The sequence below is a fragment of the Raphanus sativus genome, chromosome 2, assembly GCF_000801105.2.
Source record: "Raphanus sativus cultivar WK10039 chromosome 2, ASM80110v3, whole genome shotgun sequence".
In the NCBI taxonomy this organism is placed as follows: Eukaryota; Viridiplantae; Streptophyta; class Magnoliopsida; order Brassicales; family Brassicaceae; genus Raphanus; species Raphanus sativus.
In genome coordinates, this window is record NC_079512.1 from 36296886 (window position 1) to 36314126 (window position 17241).

The 17241-nt window shown below is 33.3% G+C and overlaps 3 protein-coding genes across 3 annotated transcripts; 2 read left to right on the forward strand and 1 right to left on the reverse strand.

Annotated features, from left to right (window-relative positions):
* The first annotated feature begins 3410 nt into the window (after positions 1-3410).
* LOC130508179 (proteasome subunit beta type-6-like) lies at positions 3411-5581 on the forward strand. The gene is made up of 8 exons (XM_057003486.1): positions 3411-3622; positions 3771-3847; positions 3955-4010; positions 4117-4189; positions 4682-4793; positions 4939-5012; positions 5107-5181; positions 5285-5581. Exons 1-8 carry the CDS (start codon positions 3520-3522, stop codon positions 5414-5416), a joined length of 702 nt encoding a protein of 233 aa, XP_056859466.1. The 5' UTR covers positions 3411-3519; the 3' UTR covers positions 5417-5581.
* A 1738-nt stretch (positions 5582-7319) lies between these two features.
* On the reverse strand, positions 7320-10081 carry LOC130508460 (protein SMALL AUXIN UP-REGULATED RNA 51-like). The gene is made up of 2 exons (XM_057003988.1): positions 8991-10081; positions 7320-8800 (listed from the first exon to the last, which is right to left on the reverse strand). The coding sequence occupies exon 2, from the start codon at positions 8065-8067 to the stop codon at positions 7501-7503; it is 567 nt and encodes a 188-aa protein (XP_056859968.1). The 5' UTR covers positions 8068-8800; positions 8991-10081; the 3' UTR covers positions 7320-7500.
* Positions 10082-15161: 5080 nt separating this feature from the next.
* On the forward strand, positions 15162-16476 carry LOC108842301 (uncharacterized). The gene is made up of 2 exons (XM_018615169.2): positions 15162-15626; positions 15696-16476. Exons 1-2 carry the CDS (start codon positions 15459-15461, stop codon positions 16248-16250), a joined length of 723 nt encoding a protein of 240 aa, XP_018470671.1. The 5' UTR covers positions 15162-15458; the 3' UTR covers positions 16251-16476.
* Positions 16477-17241: the final 765 nt, after the last annotated feature.

Genomic DNA, 17241 nt, shown 5'->3' on the forward strand with positions numbered 1-17241 from the left:
GTGTCATCAATGGGTTTTGAACTGTGGTTTGGGAGTGTCAAGAGAAGAACTTTTCCATCAGAACTACAGATTTTTCAATATTTTTGGGAACATTTCATTATTTATTGGAATTTAAGGGGTGTCATGTGACCCCTATTGCATAAAGTAGATCCGCCTCTGCCTAGACATTTATAAAGGGCTTTATTTGTGAAATAACTAAAAAAATGGAAAACTAGATTTTTAGTAAGAAAGTAAAGAGAGATAAAGAGAAATAAGGAAAGTGAGGGTGATATTGGTTAGTTTGTGAATTTGTGTTTTTTCTTGTATATTAGACCTAATTTTCCTTTATAAAAACTAATATTTTAAGATGGAAAATGCAACCTTTCATATTTATTGGGGTTCTTATTAAATAATAAAATATTCTTTAAATGATGAGAAACATCTTACGCATTTTTACAATCTTTTAAAAACCATTTCTCCGTTTTAGCAAAAAAATATGCATTTTTATGATGATAAGATATATATTTACACATTTTACATACCTAATATAAATCACTGAATTTTTATGATGAAAAAACATTTCATTATAAGAAAATGCACTTTTCATGATCAAAGAAACATCATTGTAAAAGATGCACCCTACGTATTTTTAAAAACTAATGAAGTTCTTAAGATGAAAATAAATAACCTTTCACATTTATTAGGATTATTATTAATAAATTTTAAATAAAAATATTTTTTATTAATAGATTTTAAATAAAAAATAAAAATATATATTCTAGACATTTTGAGAATCTCTTAAAAATCTATGCAGTTTTAAAATAAAATAAAAACATATCTTTAGACAAAAAATAAGAAATTTTAAAAATCTATAAAATTTTATGATAAAAGGCCACATTCTTATACATTTTTAACAACCTCTTAAAATTTACTTAATTTTTAACATGAAAGTTTTAAAACATTTCCTTTAAAATTTTCTTAAAAACTAATGCAGTGTTTAAGATTAAAGACATATTATTTCACATGTTAAATTTCTAAGAAATTTTTAAAATGAAAAGACACATCCTTTGATATATTTTGGATTCGTATTTAAAATTTAGTATATATTAAAAATAAATTCTGGAATGATAAAAATATCTTTATATATTTTTACAATATCTTAAAAAACATTTCATATTTTTAGCATGAAAGATAGATGTTTATGATGATAAGGTATCTCTTTATACATCTTTACAACATATTATAAAGCATTACCATTTTAGGATGAAAAAATATTTTATCATGAGAAGATGTATTTACAACCAACAGAATAGACAAAACTCTTAAATTTTTAAATTCTTAAAAAGAAATTTTGAGATATTTTAACTACTTTTAAAACTAATTAAAAGACACAACTCTTCAATAAATACATTTTAGAGATAATGTTGAAAAAACACATATAATTTGATAACTACTTTTCATTCAATGCAGCTTTTAGGATGAAACAACACAACATTTGACATTAATTGGAATTGTTATTATTAATAGATAGCAAGACTAATGTTATCATATGCTGTTTGAATGTTCCCATGCTAAAGCTATATGTAGATGTGATAATAATCGTCTGGTGTTTTTAAAATCATCTTGAAGATAATTTATTTCTCTTGTTTGACCAAATGAAAACTCTTAATGGTCACTTAGTTCTCTCATCTTTCTGGATTGTGTGGTTGTTATATCTAGAGATTGAAAAAATGCTTTTCTTTTTCTTTAAACGTAACATTCATCTTTTGAAAGACGCAAAGAAAATTTTTCATGGTAATGCAGAATGGTTTGCTAATTGCGTCAATGAAAATATAACATTGAGGCGTCATGTTCGTTATTCAAGTTGGATTCTTCCTCTGTGTGGTTGATTAAATGTAATTTTGATGCAATGTATTTTTCTTTTGATATTGAGATGTGAGAGGGGCCTCGCTGTTGCTTTTGGATCTCAGGTCGTGTTCGTGTATATTGCAGATGATGCGTTGCTGTTGCTTTTCGATCTGGTCGTGTTCGTTATTGTCGACCCTCTTTCCTTGTTGCTTTCTTTAATGTATGTTAACGCGGCAACATATTAGCTGATACGCACTAATACTTGTCAGCACTTTTTTCTTTTTCGTTTTTGTGAGCCTTATTGCTCACCAATCGGATACATTTAGAGAAAAAAATCCTTGTTTTTGCATTTTCGGGACAGTACAATTCTCGTTTTAGCGACCCCCACTTTTCTGAGTTATGGAACAGTTGCAGATGATTAACAATCAATTAAAGAATTTTTATATTATTCTGTAATCTGAAGGACAAAAGTCCAAATAAGTAAATAAAATAAAATGATCTTTTTTTAGAAAACAGTAATCATTTGTCATTTAAACCAAAGGCACAGAATATAGGTACTAATGTGTCGATCTGTATATTCAAACAACATGAGTTTGAGAATCGAATATAAATATTGAGAAAAATGTTGATTATAGTATAAAATTATAGGTTAAATAGCTTAATATCTCTATTTATAGCCAATTTTTGGTTTCTCTGATTTTGACTTTTCAACTACAACACATGATCAGGATGTTTTTAGCTTCAATTCCAGTGATACATTATGTAATGTGTTTTTAATTTTTGTCTGGTTTTGTAACAGGTCTGATAACTTTTACTCCCATCAACAAAAATGTCATGACGATTGTGGAAGAAAATGGAGGCCAATACTATGTTTTTATCAGTTCTCATTGAATCATATCTCTTTCATTTACTGTTTGTCACTTTGTTGGATAGATAAGTAATCAGTAGTGTGTTCCTTATTACAATCTGAAAAAAGAATTTTCTTGTTTTATGATTCTTTATCCTTACTTTAAATTTTTAGATTTAGACATTATTTCGGTGATCTTGATTGTTTATTTAAAAAAGACAGCAACAAGCCTCTTATCTTTAGATTTATCAAGTTTATATTTTATTTTTAATGTTCATCCACCATGGTTGGTGGATTATTTGCATGTTCCATTTACGATCTGATTTAATAAAATGGTATTTACAACAAAAAAAAACAATATTGGTGTTATATTTGTACAATTGTTATATTATGAATAAATGGTAAAACACTCACCAAAATGAAGTTTTATCTTACACATTCCTCTGCAATCTGCATTATGTAAAAGGATATTTTCCTTCAGTTTTTTTTTTAAATGTATTTTTCAATAGAATGATAGAATGTTTTATCTTATTAGTTATTATTACTTTTATAAAACAAAAAAATAAATATTTTATTTCACTCTATTTTAGGTGTCGGGCTTGTAACTGAATGGTCCATGAAGACAGTTCGGGCTTGAACTTTTGCTTTAGTAACGTTTCTAACACGGCCCAATAAATTGCAACCCAAAACAAAAAAAAGAGAGAACCCGACTTGGGGATTAAGTCGGTTCTTTCTTTCTTTTCTCATCAGTTCATCACCTAGAGTAATCCGAGAATTTTTGAGGGAGTCGCCAGCCATACTCTAGGATTCGTTTCGTCTAATACAAGTTTTCGAATTCTACAGCGATGGATCTCAATCTCGATGCGCCGCACTCTATGGGGACGACCATCATCGGCGTCACTTACAATGGTGGTGTCGTTCTCGGAGCTGACTCACGTACCAGCACCGGTCAGATTCCCCCTTCTCTGAGAGTGTTTTGTTTTTGTTATTTTTTTAATTGAGTTTGTCTTTAAGCTGAGTTCTTGCTCGCTTTGGGGAAATTTTTTTGAGAAAAGCTGATGGAATTGGTGGGATCTGTTATTATTACTCTGCGCAGGGATGTACGTGGCGAATCGGGCTTCAGACAAGATCACACAACTAACAGACAATGTCTACGTCTGCCGTTCTGGTTCGGTAATATCTCGTTTTTTTTTTATGTGAAAAAGACTCTTTTGCTCAGATACTCTTATTGAAAGTCTTTTGCTTACTTGGATCTTTATCGTGCTTTCTTTCTTTTGCAGGCTGCTGATTCTCAGGTTGTATCGGACTATGTCCGCTACTTCCTTCACCAGCATACGTGAGTGTCTTCATTCTTCCCCTTGATTTCGACGTAATTACATTACTTATGAAATCATATGTACCTGGAGATCATGAGATCAATCGTTTGCTTATGGTTTTGTCAGAATCCAGCTCGGACAGCCTGCCACTGTAAAGGTTTCTGCCAACCTTATCAGGATGCTCGCATATAATAACAAGGTATTTACTACTAGTTTTTTTGCTTTAAAGCTTGCAGTTTATTTAGTGGGTGTTGTTTTTACGAGGGTCGTTTCTTGTAGAGAAAATATACTCTACGGACAGAGAATCACTGATAACTTTTGTTGGAATTGTGGCAACTTGCTTACCTTTTATTGCTATATCACTTTGGGGAACTAGAGATTTAGATATTTATGTCACACGTCCTAGCTAGCTTGCTAGTATAATGAAGAATGAATATTGTTATAAATTGTTCTTTAGTCTGAAGAATTAATATTTTCTAAATGGAAATGTAGAAAAGTTATGTTCTGATTGCTACTGTATCCAGTGGTCAAGAAGTATGTGTTACATTAGTATATATGTATCCGAGGAACTCAGTTTTCTGGATTAAGTCGTAGCTATGTGTGTTGTTTAACAGTATGTATAGTTATTCTTTGTTTTAAGTATATGGATCTGGATCTGTTGACTGAAGCATTATATGTCTTTGTTGGGCAGAACATGCTGCAAACTGGCCTCATAGTTGGGGGCTGGGATAAGTATGAAGGCGGCAAGATCTACGGGATCCCTCTCGGTGGAACTGTAGTGGAGCAACCGTTCGCTATTGGAGGTAAAAAAAACTAAACTCTTCTGCGTCTTATGACTTTTCAGTTTTGACTTGCCTGTATTTGTTTAAGTTCTCGTTGCTATGCCATTTACTTATATGATACTTAGCTTTCCTGCTAATATAACTACTTGAATTGTGTGTTTGTTAGGCTCTGGCTCGAGTTACCTTTACGGGTTCTTTGATCAGGCGTGGAAAGAAAACATGACCAAAGAAGAAGCCGAGGTAAAGACGGTTCAGATCACTAGATATGCTTATGCAAAAAAGCTCACAAATCTCCCGCTTCTTTATAACTGATCCTTGTTATTCTACATTCCAGCAACTTGTTGTGAAGGCGGTTTCACTAGCCATCGCCCGTGATGGAGCCAGTGGAGGTGTTGTACGGACGGTCATAGTAAGATATATCCCTCTGGCCATAACTCTCTAAAGGCTAAGGGAATAATATAACCTCCCTCTTCAACGGAACATAGCTAACAAGTGATGTGTTTGTTGAACAGATAAACTCAGAGGGAGTGACAAGAAACTTCTACCCTGGGGATAAGTTGCAGCTTTGGCACGAGGAGTTGGAGCCCCAAAACTCCTTGTTAGACATCCTGAACGCTACTGGTCCTGAACCAATGGCCATGTGATGCAAACAACGTTCATTCTCTTTACTCTGTTAAACAAACGTTTTAGATGTTGCGTTACATTTACCAGTATCGTACTACTCTAAACTATGTTTTTATTTTGGATTGACCCGATCTGTCACTAAAAGGATATCGTGTTTGTTTATGGTTTTAAAAATTTTAATTTAATTCCTCTGTGCTCAAATCCAGTTAGTTGAATTTTTTTTCCATCTTTCAGCTACTTGTCCATATATTTCTTAACTCGATTTGTTTATTTGCGAGTTCGGTTGACTGATGATTTGTGGCCCATAATAGTCCATAACAAACCCAATATACCCATCGGACCGTGTTTACCATCACAGTACAACGAAATTGGGTTGTAAAGAAAAACGCAAATGGTCACGTAAATAGTAACAACTGCTCTATATTAACCAGTTAGTTAGTTCTCGTCTCTGTTGTACTTGTACTGATGTACTTGTTCATGTAATCTGCTGAGCTGGTTTTTCCTCAAATGAGTATCTTTACTGTCTGTAATGATTAATGTTTTTAAAAAAAATTAAGACTTTCATTGGTTTCTCTAATTGTCTTCTAGTTCATAACTTTTGATACCAATCTTAATAAAGCAGTAAACTATATGAGTCATGGACGTACGATCACCACATTAAAAAGATTTTCGAGGAGAATGGTTTTGTTCATGTTAAATTTCTTGCTGGATCCTGCTGTCTAGTGTCGTATATGGAACCTGCTCATATAATCAATATTACAATTTAGTATCCTCGAGATCATGACACATGTATTATTAGGTGATTGCTTAAGATGGGTTTTAAGTCTCTCAGGGTACATATGCCATGTGACCTTTCCGTTTTATCAGATCTCACTGTTTTAAGCTTTGACTTTGATCATGAAAGGGAACATACCATTCCATACCATAAATACTTCCTCTCTCTCATCTCTTTTCAATCTTGATTGATTTTTTGGGAGGATACCAAGATCATTCCTTTTGGATTTGCCGTACTCTGTTAGGGATAAATCTCTTAATTGCATGTGATTTCAATAATGAGGGTGCTTAATTTAGAGAAATTGTTGCATGTGATGCTGTGACTCTGTTATTTTATTCACTAATTATAGATATTATCGTTTCGATTGTAAGCATAGGAGACTGTAAATTTGCTAATCTATATACAACTTTTTAACAACCAGTCTCCCACTTGATGATTAAAAAGTACAATGGCGTAGGTACTCTTTATCTTCTTTTTTTTCACACTAATATAATTGATGTTAGTTACTCCATTAGTTTATGTTAAACCTCTGATTACTTGGCACAACTGCAACATCAATACACATGGGTAGTTTCCGGTAAAAGAAAAAATGATATGCATATTTAGAAACATGAACCTTTTTGTCTTTTTGTATCAAGGTCTCTTAAACCGAACCATGTGACCTAAAACTTCCATATGAATAGTGCAATGGTTTTGTGTAACTTAAGATGATATCGAACTTTGGGATGCCCTAATATGCTCTGGCCACTAGAGCAAGCTTACCATTGCACCACCACTTCTTGTGCTGATGTATGTTTGATTTCTATTTAGAGGACAATGCAGATGTTGAAAAAGGAAACTAGACCTTGTAGATGTTTATGATTATTCACTCTTACACTTCCCATGTGAATGTGATACATTAATTCGTAGGTGTTGTCCTCTTAGATGAAGGATTGACTTTTATGATAGAGTACTCTTTATGATATATCAAAATAACAAAGATCTAGAATTTGCCTAGAATGGAAGAGAGAGAGGTGGTGAAAGAGGGAGATTGTATTGTGAATTTGCTTTGAATGCATCTACAGTAGATGATCTACTGATGAACAAGGAGCTTTATTTTACTTTCTTGATTCACTTTATATGAAGAAAAAAAAGAGAACTTTTCAGGTTTTCAATTTTTTTCAATGATCCATTTATACATTTCATTATTCAAAAATCTCTGTCTCTCATTCTTTGAAGTTGCAGAGTACACAAGTTCAAATCCCCAAGTGAAAATGTGGGAACATGGGGAAGAGGAAGAAGAATGGTTCAAAGCAATCAACAAGCAAATCAAAACAAAACAAAGAAAAGTTATCTGCACATCGGACTGTGAGGTTGATGAGATGGAGTCCTAGGGATATCCGAAGGATGACGGTAGCTTACCACTTCCTCAGTCGTTGCATTGAACCTACACTCCTGTGTGGTCAGGTACGCATCACTCTTGTTGTCCTCCATTATCTTCAAAATGCTCTCGAAGACAGCAACTTCGCAAGGAATCTTCAACACACCAGCTTGTTGAAACCCAAACTCTTCTTCTGCTTCACGCAACAATGCGTGGAAAGCTTGGTGGCTAAGGTAGTCCATTGGTATCTTGTATCTCTTCTCCTCCTTACCCACAGAGACAGCTAAGTAGCCTTTAGGAACAGCTGTTACATCTGTGAAGGATAGTGTCCTCTTCAGAAACTTGATGCCCTTGCTTGCACTTCCACTTCCACTTCTGTTGAGTTTACTGCTGTTTTCTTCATCGTCAATCTTGTTGTTGGCTTGTTTTGATGCATGGGCTGCTTTTCGCCATTTCTTGAGAATCTGTTGAAGTTTTACGATCTCTCTGATTTTGTTTGACTTCTTGGCTTCCATGGTGGAATCAGAAGAAGACATTGTTCTGTTTTTTTTTGTGTGTGTGTTTGATTATCTGTGTTGTGTAATGATGGAGACATGGTGGGTTTTAGATGTTAAGCAGATATATAGAGGTGGTGGTGACATTTGGGAATCTTGTTTTGATTATTTTACAGATTAATTTGAAATCAATTAAATGTTTAAATTATTTGGCTAATGATATGCTTTTACGTTTCTTAATGCACCCAACTTGGAAAACCTCGAGTTGGGTTATCACTTCTAGTTTGACCTTCTCTTAACCTAAATTGTTATTAAAACCATGTTTGTTTATGCTTTTGGAATTGCGTTTCAAATCCGCAATTAGTAAACACTTTTGTTATTGATAACAGTAACACCATGAAATTGCAAAAGTTAAGATCTATGTCAATTTTTTAAATTTAGAAAGTTAGTATAAAATTGATGTTGAACCCATGATATAATATTCTTATTAAATCAACTTAATAAATGAGTTTATTTTTGAACAACAATTCCTGATATAGTATTAAATATAAATTTTCATTAATATGCAGAAGGCCCAAATGATTTTAAACTCAGGTTTGAAAATATAAATGTAAATCATGATATTTAAGAGCTTTTATACTCTACTGTTGGTATTAAGTAGTATTAACTACCGTATTATTGTGATGGAGTGGTAGTGACAATGTTTTGTGGTGAGAAAAAGAAAAGAACATGAAACAAGGGGAAGGCTTCGTTTTCCAAAGCAGATGACTTCACACTGTGACAAAAGTTCAATGATCAATCTTTCAGATCAGTTCATGTGAATCTAACAATTGGATCTCTTCCTCTTCCTCATTATTTTCCTTTTTCATAAATATATATAAATACTTAGATGTACTTTTTACCGATTAGAAGCTCTATCACTAACGACAAAAAGAAAAGGAGTTTACAGAATTCATTGTTCTTACAGATGCATCCTCAGAAGTCCAATTCGAACTTGGAGGACCGTGTCGGTAAAGGACTTCTATTCCACGTCAGTGTTCATGCGGTTTCGGGTTGCAACTCCACTTCATGTGAACTTTTTTTTTACTTTTCTTATTTTTATTTCTCCAGATCTGATCATTTCAAAGTTGCATGTGACTTTGTTTCTCTTATTTTTAATTAGCTAGTATACTAGTAGTTTGATTTTTCACGAGTGATAAATTATTAACAAAATTATGTAACTTTAGAGAATCCACAGTAAAATAATCATGTATGTATATGTGTGTGTGTGTGTGTGTGAATGCATGGCTTCATAAATCAGTGTTTTAAAAATAATGGTTTGATTTCTAACTCTAGAGGCTCAAGTTAAATTTCTAAGTATATACAAAGATATCAAACAGATAACATTTTTAATATATATACAAATGCAAATAATGATTGGGTGCAACGACTATATCATATGTTCTGGTCATACCAACAAAAAAAGGTCGGTTTAATAGTACGTGAAATACATAATAAAAAGTTGACGCCGATTTAATAAAATAATAAACTTCTTTAATGCATTATTCAATATTATAGTCTTCAAATTTTCAGACTGGCGATGGTTTGCATGTGCTGGTGATGAACTAGCGGGTAAGCAATGAATCTATCAGCATCGAATACGCAAAAAGCATAATAAAACGTCTTGTAAAGTTAAAATAATGCTAGTTTATTATAATGTAAATTGGACGTTTTAATAATGAATTTAAATAATTGAAAATAACGCTAAAACTTATAATTCTTCTAACGTTAAAATACACATAAAATCTATTATTTATAGGTAATATGATCATTAGCATCCGTTTTCACATCCTCTTAAATGATTACAACTATTATTCTAGAATTTAAAACTAAAAAACTTACAAACAATAAGCCTCCATTCTGCAAAACTGTTTTGTCCAATAATACAAAATTTCGAAGTTCTTAAAACCACGAGCACCCATAGCTTACAAACTAACTAGAAGAGATATGGTAAGTGTGGAAACAAGTTGAAACATATAGTAAGCGGAAATAGTGATAATAATTCAACTCACATTGGTTTCTGACAATTTAGCCTACAACTTGTTATATGCTACATACGAGACACTTTATAAAAATCATGAATGTATCAGATACTAATCAATCGGTGGGTCAACTACTAGAGAAAATAGTATCCACCGGTTTTGTCTACCAATTTGATCCCCGTCGTAACTGCTACCCACGAGACCAATCAGGCCATCAACCCACCATTTACTTTAATATTATTGAACAATCATTCAATCTCTCTAATCATTTATTTACGTAGTGGCCCGTACAACATGCCCTATATTTCAATTCACGTTATTCATTTTAGTACGTATTAGTGAATTTATTTTTGATTATTTATACTAACAGTTTAGTTTGCTCCAAATTTAAATGATTGATTACTTACTTTTTCCTTCCAGAAAAAATATTCACAGTATTTTTGGTGGTTAGTAGGATTATAAAATTCCTATTCTTTATTAGTTAGCTCTTTATATATATATTTAAGGGAAATACCTTAGGATAACCCTAAAAAGTTTATATCATAAATATAGCCATTAAAGATCAAAATGAACAAAATATTTTATTAAATAGATAAATATACATTTATACTCATATGGTTAACTAATCTATACTTCAGATTTAGAGTTGAGAAGTGAGATTTTGGGATTCAGTTTAAAACTTTATAAAACAAAAAATAAATATTAAACACTGAAAATAAAATTTTTAAAAATAATTTCAACAATCATTTTTGGATTTCAAAAAGAAAATTTGAAAAAGAAATCGAAAAAACTTCAAAAAATAAAATTACAGAAAATTTTGAATTTGTAAACATGTTTTATTTATTTATTTTCATTTATATGTCTAGAATATAAATATTTTTTATTTATTAAAGAAGCATTTTGGTCATTTTTTTTACTTAATGGTTTTTTCGTGATAAAAACTTGAAATTTGTATATTTAGCAGATTTGCCCTGTATTTAATGAAAAAATGTGCTGAAGTTGCAAGGGTGGTACTAACCACCATGCATGAAGAGAATGATTGAGCCCCTATGAATGATTGAAAAATGTAATTTAAACTGGAAAAAACAAGCTGGCTTTTATTCTTTGATCTCTCTACGTGCCATGAATCAATAATGATTTTCATTATATGACTTGTTTAATTTAGATGATTAATTGAAAACATTATATAAAATCTAGTTAGTATATGATACAAGTTCTTATTTCCCTTCTATTTTAATCTGATCCGGTATTTGCTTTTGCTTGATCTGATTTCCAATGTCTTCAAGATTTGATTTGCTGTTTTACAAAATGGATACTGTGAGTTGCTAAATACTAAGAAAATTAAGAGATTTTAAAAAAAAAATTAGTTTACTAAATTTATTTTGTTACTACTAATTTTATTAATTTCTTAAAAAGGATTATTATGTATTGAATGGATTGTTGATAAAAAAAGAATGGATTTTTTTTTGTCAACAAAAAAGAATGGATAAAATTGAAATGTTTTAAGTATCAAGGCTTTAAAATCAAAAACTACAAGTCTTCGAAACCTCTAAAAATAAAACCCACAAATTTACAAACATCTTTGCCATTTTTCCTGATCAAGAGTGGATATAGCTGTAAATTGGGCGAGTCCATGTCCATTAACCCGTATCCATTTGTCTATTTATTGTTTGTGGACAAAGAGTGACCATGTCCATTAGAACCATGTCCATTAAGAACCATATCCACTAAAACCCATATTTTTATGGGCTGCCATAGAGTCCATAATAGACCATATAAGAAAACTTTAGATTTTAATTTATAAGCCTATAATTTATAAGCCTATAATTATATATTCAAGTTCATAAAATTAAAATTAATCCATAAATACAACAATTTTGGTTTTGGCAAGAAAACTTGATTTTGCGGTTTTAACGGAAAAAATTCGATTTTGCGATTTTGGCGGGAAAACCTGATTTTCTGGTTATGGCGGGAAATCCCGATTTTGCGGTTTTGGTAGGAAAACTCGATTTGCAGTTTTGACGGAAAAATCGATTTTGCGGTTTTGGCCGGAAAACCCGATTTTATGGTTTTGGCGGGAAAACCTGATTTTACGGTTTTGGCGGGAAAACCCGATTTTACGGTTTTGGCGGGAAAACCCGATTTTTCGGTTTTGGCGGGAAACTCCGATTTTATGGTTTTGGCGGGATAAACCGATTTTACGGTTTTGGCGGGAAAACCCGATTTTCCGGTTTTGGCGGGAAAACCCGATTTCTCAGTTTTGGCAAGAAAACTTGATTTTACGGTTTTGGCGATTTTACGGTTTTAGCGGAAAACTCGATTTTCCGATTTTGGCGGGAAAACTAGATTTCCCGGTTTTGGCGGAAAAATCTGATTTCTCTGTTTTGGCGGGAAAACTCGATTTCTCGGTTTCGGCGGGAAAACCCGATTTTACGGTTTTAGCGGAAAACTCAATTTCTCGATTTTGGTAGGAAAACTCGATTTTTTCTGGTTTTGGTGGAAAAATTCGATTTCTCGGTTTTGGCGAGAAAATCCAATTTCTCAATTTTCGCGGAAAACCCCGATTTTACAGTTTGTGCGATTTTACGATTTTGACAGAGAAATTTCAATTTCCCGATTTTGGCGAGAAAACCCGATTTCTCGGTTTTGGTAGAAAAACTCAATTTTTTTTTAAACCCTAGATTTTTTTTGTCCATTGGACAACCCATGTCCATGAAACCCAAACCCGTAAAGACCATTTTTTAAATGGTCATCCATATTTTGTCCACTAATAACCCATGAAAAAAATGGGTGTGTCCATATTAAGTCCATTTAAATATGGACGTGGACAACCAATGGACGACCCGACCCATTTGACACCTATAATAGTGGATGAGATGTACCAAATACCAATTAGGCCTAATACCAATACTCCACTCGGTTTCTTGCTAACACAGATTTCTTATTTATCTGTATGAGACACGCCTTTAGTAATTTAGTTCTGCCTCGAAAAAGAAACAAGGCCTTGAAGGTTAAAAGTAAAAGTAGCAAAATCACAATTTTCAATTGATACTGGAAACCCATGTTCGCCTAATTATGCAACCCGTAGCCCAAATCATCTTGTATTTCATATTGGGCTATAAAGACACTTTTTTTTCGCATAACGATCAAGACACTTTTCTATAGTAAAAAATAAAATTTGTTGGCGTACATAGCTCCATTCAAATTGAACGAAACCAAGCTTCCAAAAGAAATGATAAAAGTTGTCATTGTGATAACACCAGAAGTATGAACCTAGCAATAAGAAATAGTCGACCTTAAGACCATAACCAAATTAGCAAACCGTCTTTATCTACAGTACGATTTATCTCCAAAGTTTCCCTATCTTCCATCTTTCTTAGAGTGATCGAAGCTTCTCGCTATATTATACTATTGAGGTGTCGATCTTTCTGTAGTTAGAGGACTTGTTTTATATAGAACGATTTGTCTGATTTTTAATAGTCTACCGATTCAATGAAACTGTGCTCATGCTTTACTTATTTTTATGTAATAGATTTTAGATGTTTTTCTTTGGCTATATGATCTCCAACAAGATTCAGATTTATGTCTTTTGTTATATGTTATCCTATATCTTATGATATGTAAAATTAGTTGCCCAATAAATTACACTGTTACTCATTACTCGATGGACAGAGCATTACTTGAATGAAATGGTTTCCAGAAATGAGAGCATATATGTGGGTAACATGATTCGAGCATTAACGTCTGCACGTAATGTCGGATCTATGATGGATGACTAAGCTAATTAACACTGGCATTAAAATTTGAAAGTCACAATACCCAGTATCACTTAGCCTCATAAAAATACAGTAAATAAAGTAACTGGCTTGTGTTTTTTTTTTGTTAAAGTGTTTCATGGATTCATTAGGACAAAGAAAAGAAGAACATCTTGGCCGTTCAAATGCTAAGAAACTGCATAATGGGATCGACTTTAATGGCCACAACATCAATCCTATGCGCGGGTCTAGCTGCGGTTATAAGCAGCACTTATGAGGTAAAGAAGCCTCTTAGCGACGCCGTTTACGGAGCTCACGGGGAGTTAAGTATGTCACAATCCTCATCTTCTTCCTCTTCTCTTTCTTTTGTCACTCTCTCTCGATCCGATTCATCAACCAAGTCAATATACTCATCAACACTCCCTTTCCTCCCGAGGGAGGTTAATCATGCCCTAAGGGCCGATATAAAAATTATACGTATGATATTATATTATATTATAATGTTCGATATTTAACAGTTTCTCAGTTATTAAAGAACTCAAGATATTAGTCAATGACTGATCATTCTACTTTTTGAGTTTCCTTCAGTACTAATTAATAAGAATCTAAAGGAGAACTATAAATTAACTCTGAATCAGAGGACTCAAAATACGAACCAAGCCGCACCTCCCGTCCAAGAACAAGTAAGCTTTGGTTACTGGTATGCATCTCTTATTTTAAGTGGTCAAACATCAAACCCAAAATACTTATAGTCTTAAACATTTGAGTTATAGTGTATTGATATCCTACAAATATGCTCCAATAATCCAAACATCATAATATATATTCAGCATACCACCAGTGTTCTGAGTCGGACTAAACTACATGCATGATATAGAACACCCGATTATGGATGTATACCATATGTCACCAATAGCCAATGTGGTTCTAAAATTGGTCTATATGGGTGTTATTAGTATTCATATCCCTCCACTATCAATAAAGGGATTGTTTACAAAAAAAAATTGATATTAGAATTCTGATAGTAATAGTTAGTCCAACGTGTTGGAGGATAAATGGTGTATATAAAATTAACACACAAAGACCCAAGAAATAAAAGTGAACAAGTTTGAAATGGTTAAAGGTCGGCCTCATGTCTTATCTTATCTGATATGACATGGTCCTCGTCAGATTTCACTCATTTTATTGTTGAGAAACCATTATGTTTTGAGTTGCGATATGTTCTCAATTGAGTATATCATAAATCAAAATTTTTGATGGTTTTAATTTGTAATTAAAGAAATATTATAGATCTTATTCAAAACTATGACAAAAGAAGAGTGAAAAAGAGAGATGGAAGATAGAAATCAAAAGCGTGAAGAATTATAAAACATTTATTATGGCCTCCAACTAGAGATCTTTACAAAAAGAAGAGAGATATCACTCTGGAAACTATAACAATGGCGAACAAAAAGACAAACAGGCGACGTGCTCCAACTTCTTTTTTTTTTGACGTGCTCAAATTTTATTTTCAATTTTGTTTTGGTATTCATTTTTTTCTTATAAATATAGGGTTGTTTCTACTTCAAAGTACCTTCCAAATAAGTCACACATAAAGCGGCGTAACATAACATCAACAACAAAAGATATCGGCTGTTTGATAAGTTTTGAACTAGTAATGGAGTGGAAAGAATGTTACTTAGATGTGATCTTAGTGCCGCTTGGGCTAATGGCATATGCAGCTTACCATGTTTACTTGTGGTACAAGTTACGTACACAGCCTCTCACCACCGTCATCGGTACTAACGCTAGAGCACGCCGTTTTTGGGTCGCTTCTATCATCAAGGTAATCTCCGACCTCTTAAATATACATATAACACATATATACTCATAAATATGCATTTGGATTGATCAGGACAACGAAAAGAAGAACATATTGGCAGTTCAGACGCTAAGAAACTGCATAATGGGATCGACTTTAATGGCCACAACGTCAATCCTCCTATGCGCGGGTCTAGCTGCGGTTGTAAGCAGCACTTATGCGGTAAAGAAGCCTCTAAGCGAAGCTGTTTACGGAGCTCACGGGGAGTTCATGGTGGCTCTTAAGTATGTAACAATCCTCATCTTCTTCCTCTTCTCTTTCTTCTCTCACTCTCTCTCGATCCGATTCATCAACCAAGTCAATATCCTCATCAACACTCCCTTTCCTCCCGAGGAGTTGGAGGAGATGATTGCCATGATAACGCCGGAGGAATACGTGGCGGAGTTGCTAGAGAGAGGGTTTGTTTTGAATACCGTGGGGAACCGGTTGTTCTATGCGGCGTTGCCTTTGATGCTTTGGATATTTGGACCAGTGCTTGTGTTCTTATGCTCGGTCATGATGGTGCCTCTTCTTTATAACCTCGATTTTTTCTTCTTCGGAAAAGAAAGAAGAGAAATCGATAGAAAATCTAGTTTTGGATCTGTGTAGAACCGTGTTGATAAGCAATATACATTGGACTTGTATGCAGACTTTGAAGGTTATTTTAGGTTTCGGTTTAAGATCTTTTGGTTCAAGTAAATTTCTAATTACATTATGCGTAATAGTATAATTATCATATGGTATTGACTAGGGTTGTTGAGAAAGAGTATTATGAGTATGTACATTACTACATGAGAACTTTAAGATTATATTGAAGTATACGTGTGTTGTATAATGTGTCACGTTTTGGTTTGTTGAGTTTTGAGCGCTATAAATGGCATTTCCATGTGGGTAACTTTACAACGTACGTATAAATGGGTAAAAAATGTGAAGTACGTATTTATTCCGTGCATTAGTATCTCTCTTAGCTAGCTGTTATATGTCAGAACCAATCGTCACGATCGTATATAAATCATCCCAGTCTACACGGCTGTTTTCCTCTGCTTACGTAGTATGAACCTCTGATTAGTTGTTATTATTATTTTTTGCTAACTTGTTGATGAACTCTTATCCCCTTATTATTAAAAGAGAAGCATTTTGCATTTAATGCATTCACATTGACTCTGACACGTGGCAGCATGAGATGCGTTTGGTAGGCTTTTGTTCTACGTACTTGCCTTATTTAGACTTCTTGCAAGACGAAAAAAAAACAGAAAACACAAGTGTTTGAGTCAGTGTTCTCTGTTCGACAAATATAATAATTCGTTAACAGAGCAGGAGTAGAGATATGATGGTGGATTCAAAGAGAGGACGAACGAAATTGGAGCGTTGGGCATGCCACAAAGAGAGAGATGATGCTGACATTTTAAAGACCTCATCCACTTCTTCAAAACTGGAAGATAAGGAAAAGAAAACAGTAATAGCATAGTTAGCGAACCTGTCCATGGCTCTATTGACAAGAATCGTGATGTAACTGAAGAGAAAAGTGGTCATCACCTTGCATAGACCAAAATAGAAGCGACAAGGTACTTGTACAATGTTCAATGAGACAAAAGAGAAC

Bases quoted from the DNA above. Each gene is read 5' to 3' on its own strand.
- LOC108842301 (XM_018615169.2), top strand. From the start codon at position 15,459: ATGGAGTGGAAAGAATGTTACTTAGATGTGATCTTAGTGCCGCTTGGG. The intron at 15,627-15,695 runs GTAATCTCCGAC...TGGATTGATCAG, and splicing joins GGGTCGCTTCTATCATCAAG to GACAACGAAAAGAAGAACAT.
- LOC130508179 (XM_057003486.1), top strand. From the start codon at position 3,520: ATGGATCTCAATCTCGATGCGCCGCACTCTATGGGGACGACCATCATC. The intron at 4,190-4,681 runs GTATTTACTACT...TTTGTTGGGCAG, and splicing joins TGCTCGCATATAATAACAAG to AACATGCTGCAAACTGGCCT. The intron at 5,013-5,106 runs GTAAAGACGGTT...TCTACATTCCAG, and splicing joins TGACCAAAGAAGAAGCCGAG to CAACTTGTTGTGAAGGCGGT.
- LOC130508460 (XM_057003988.1), bottom strand. From the start codon at position 8,067: ATGTCTTCTTCTGATTCCACCATGGAAGCCAAGAAGTCAAACAAAATC.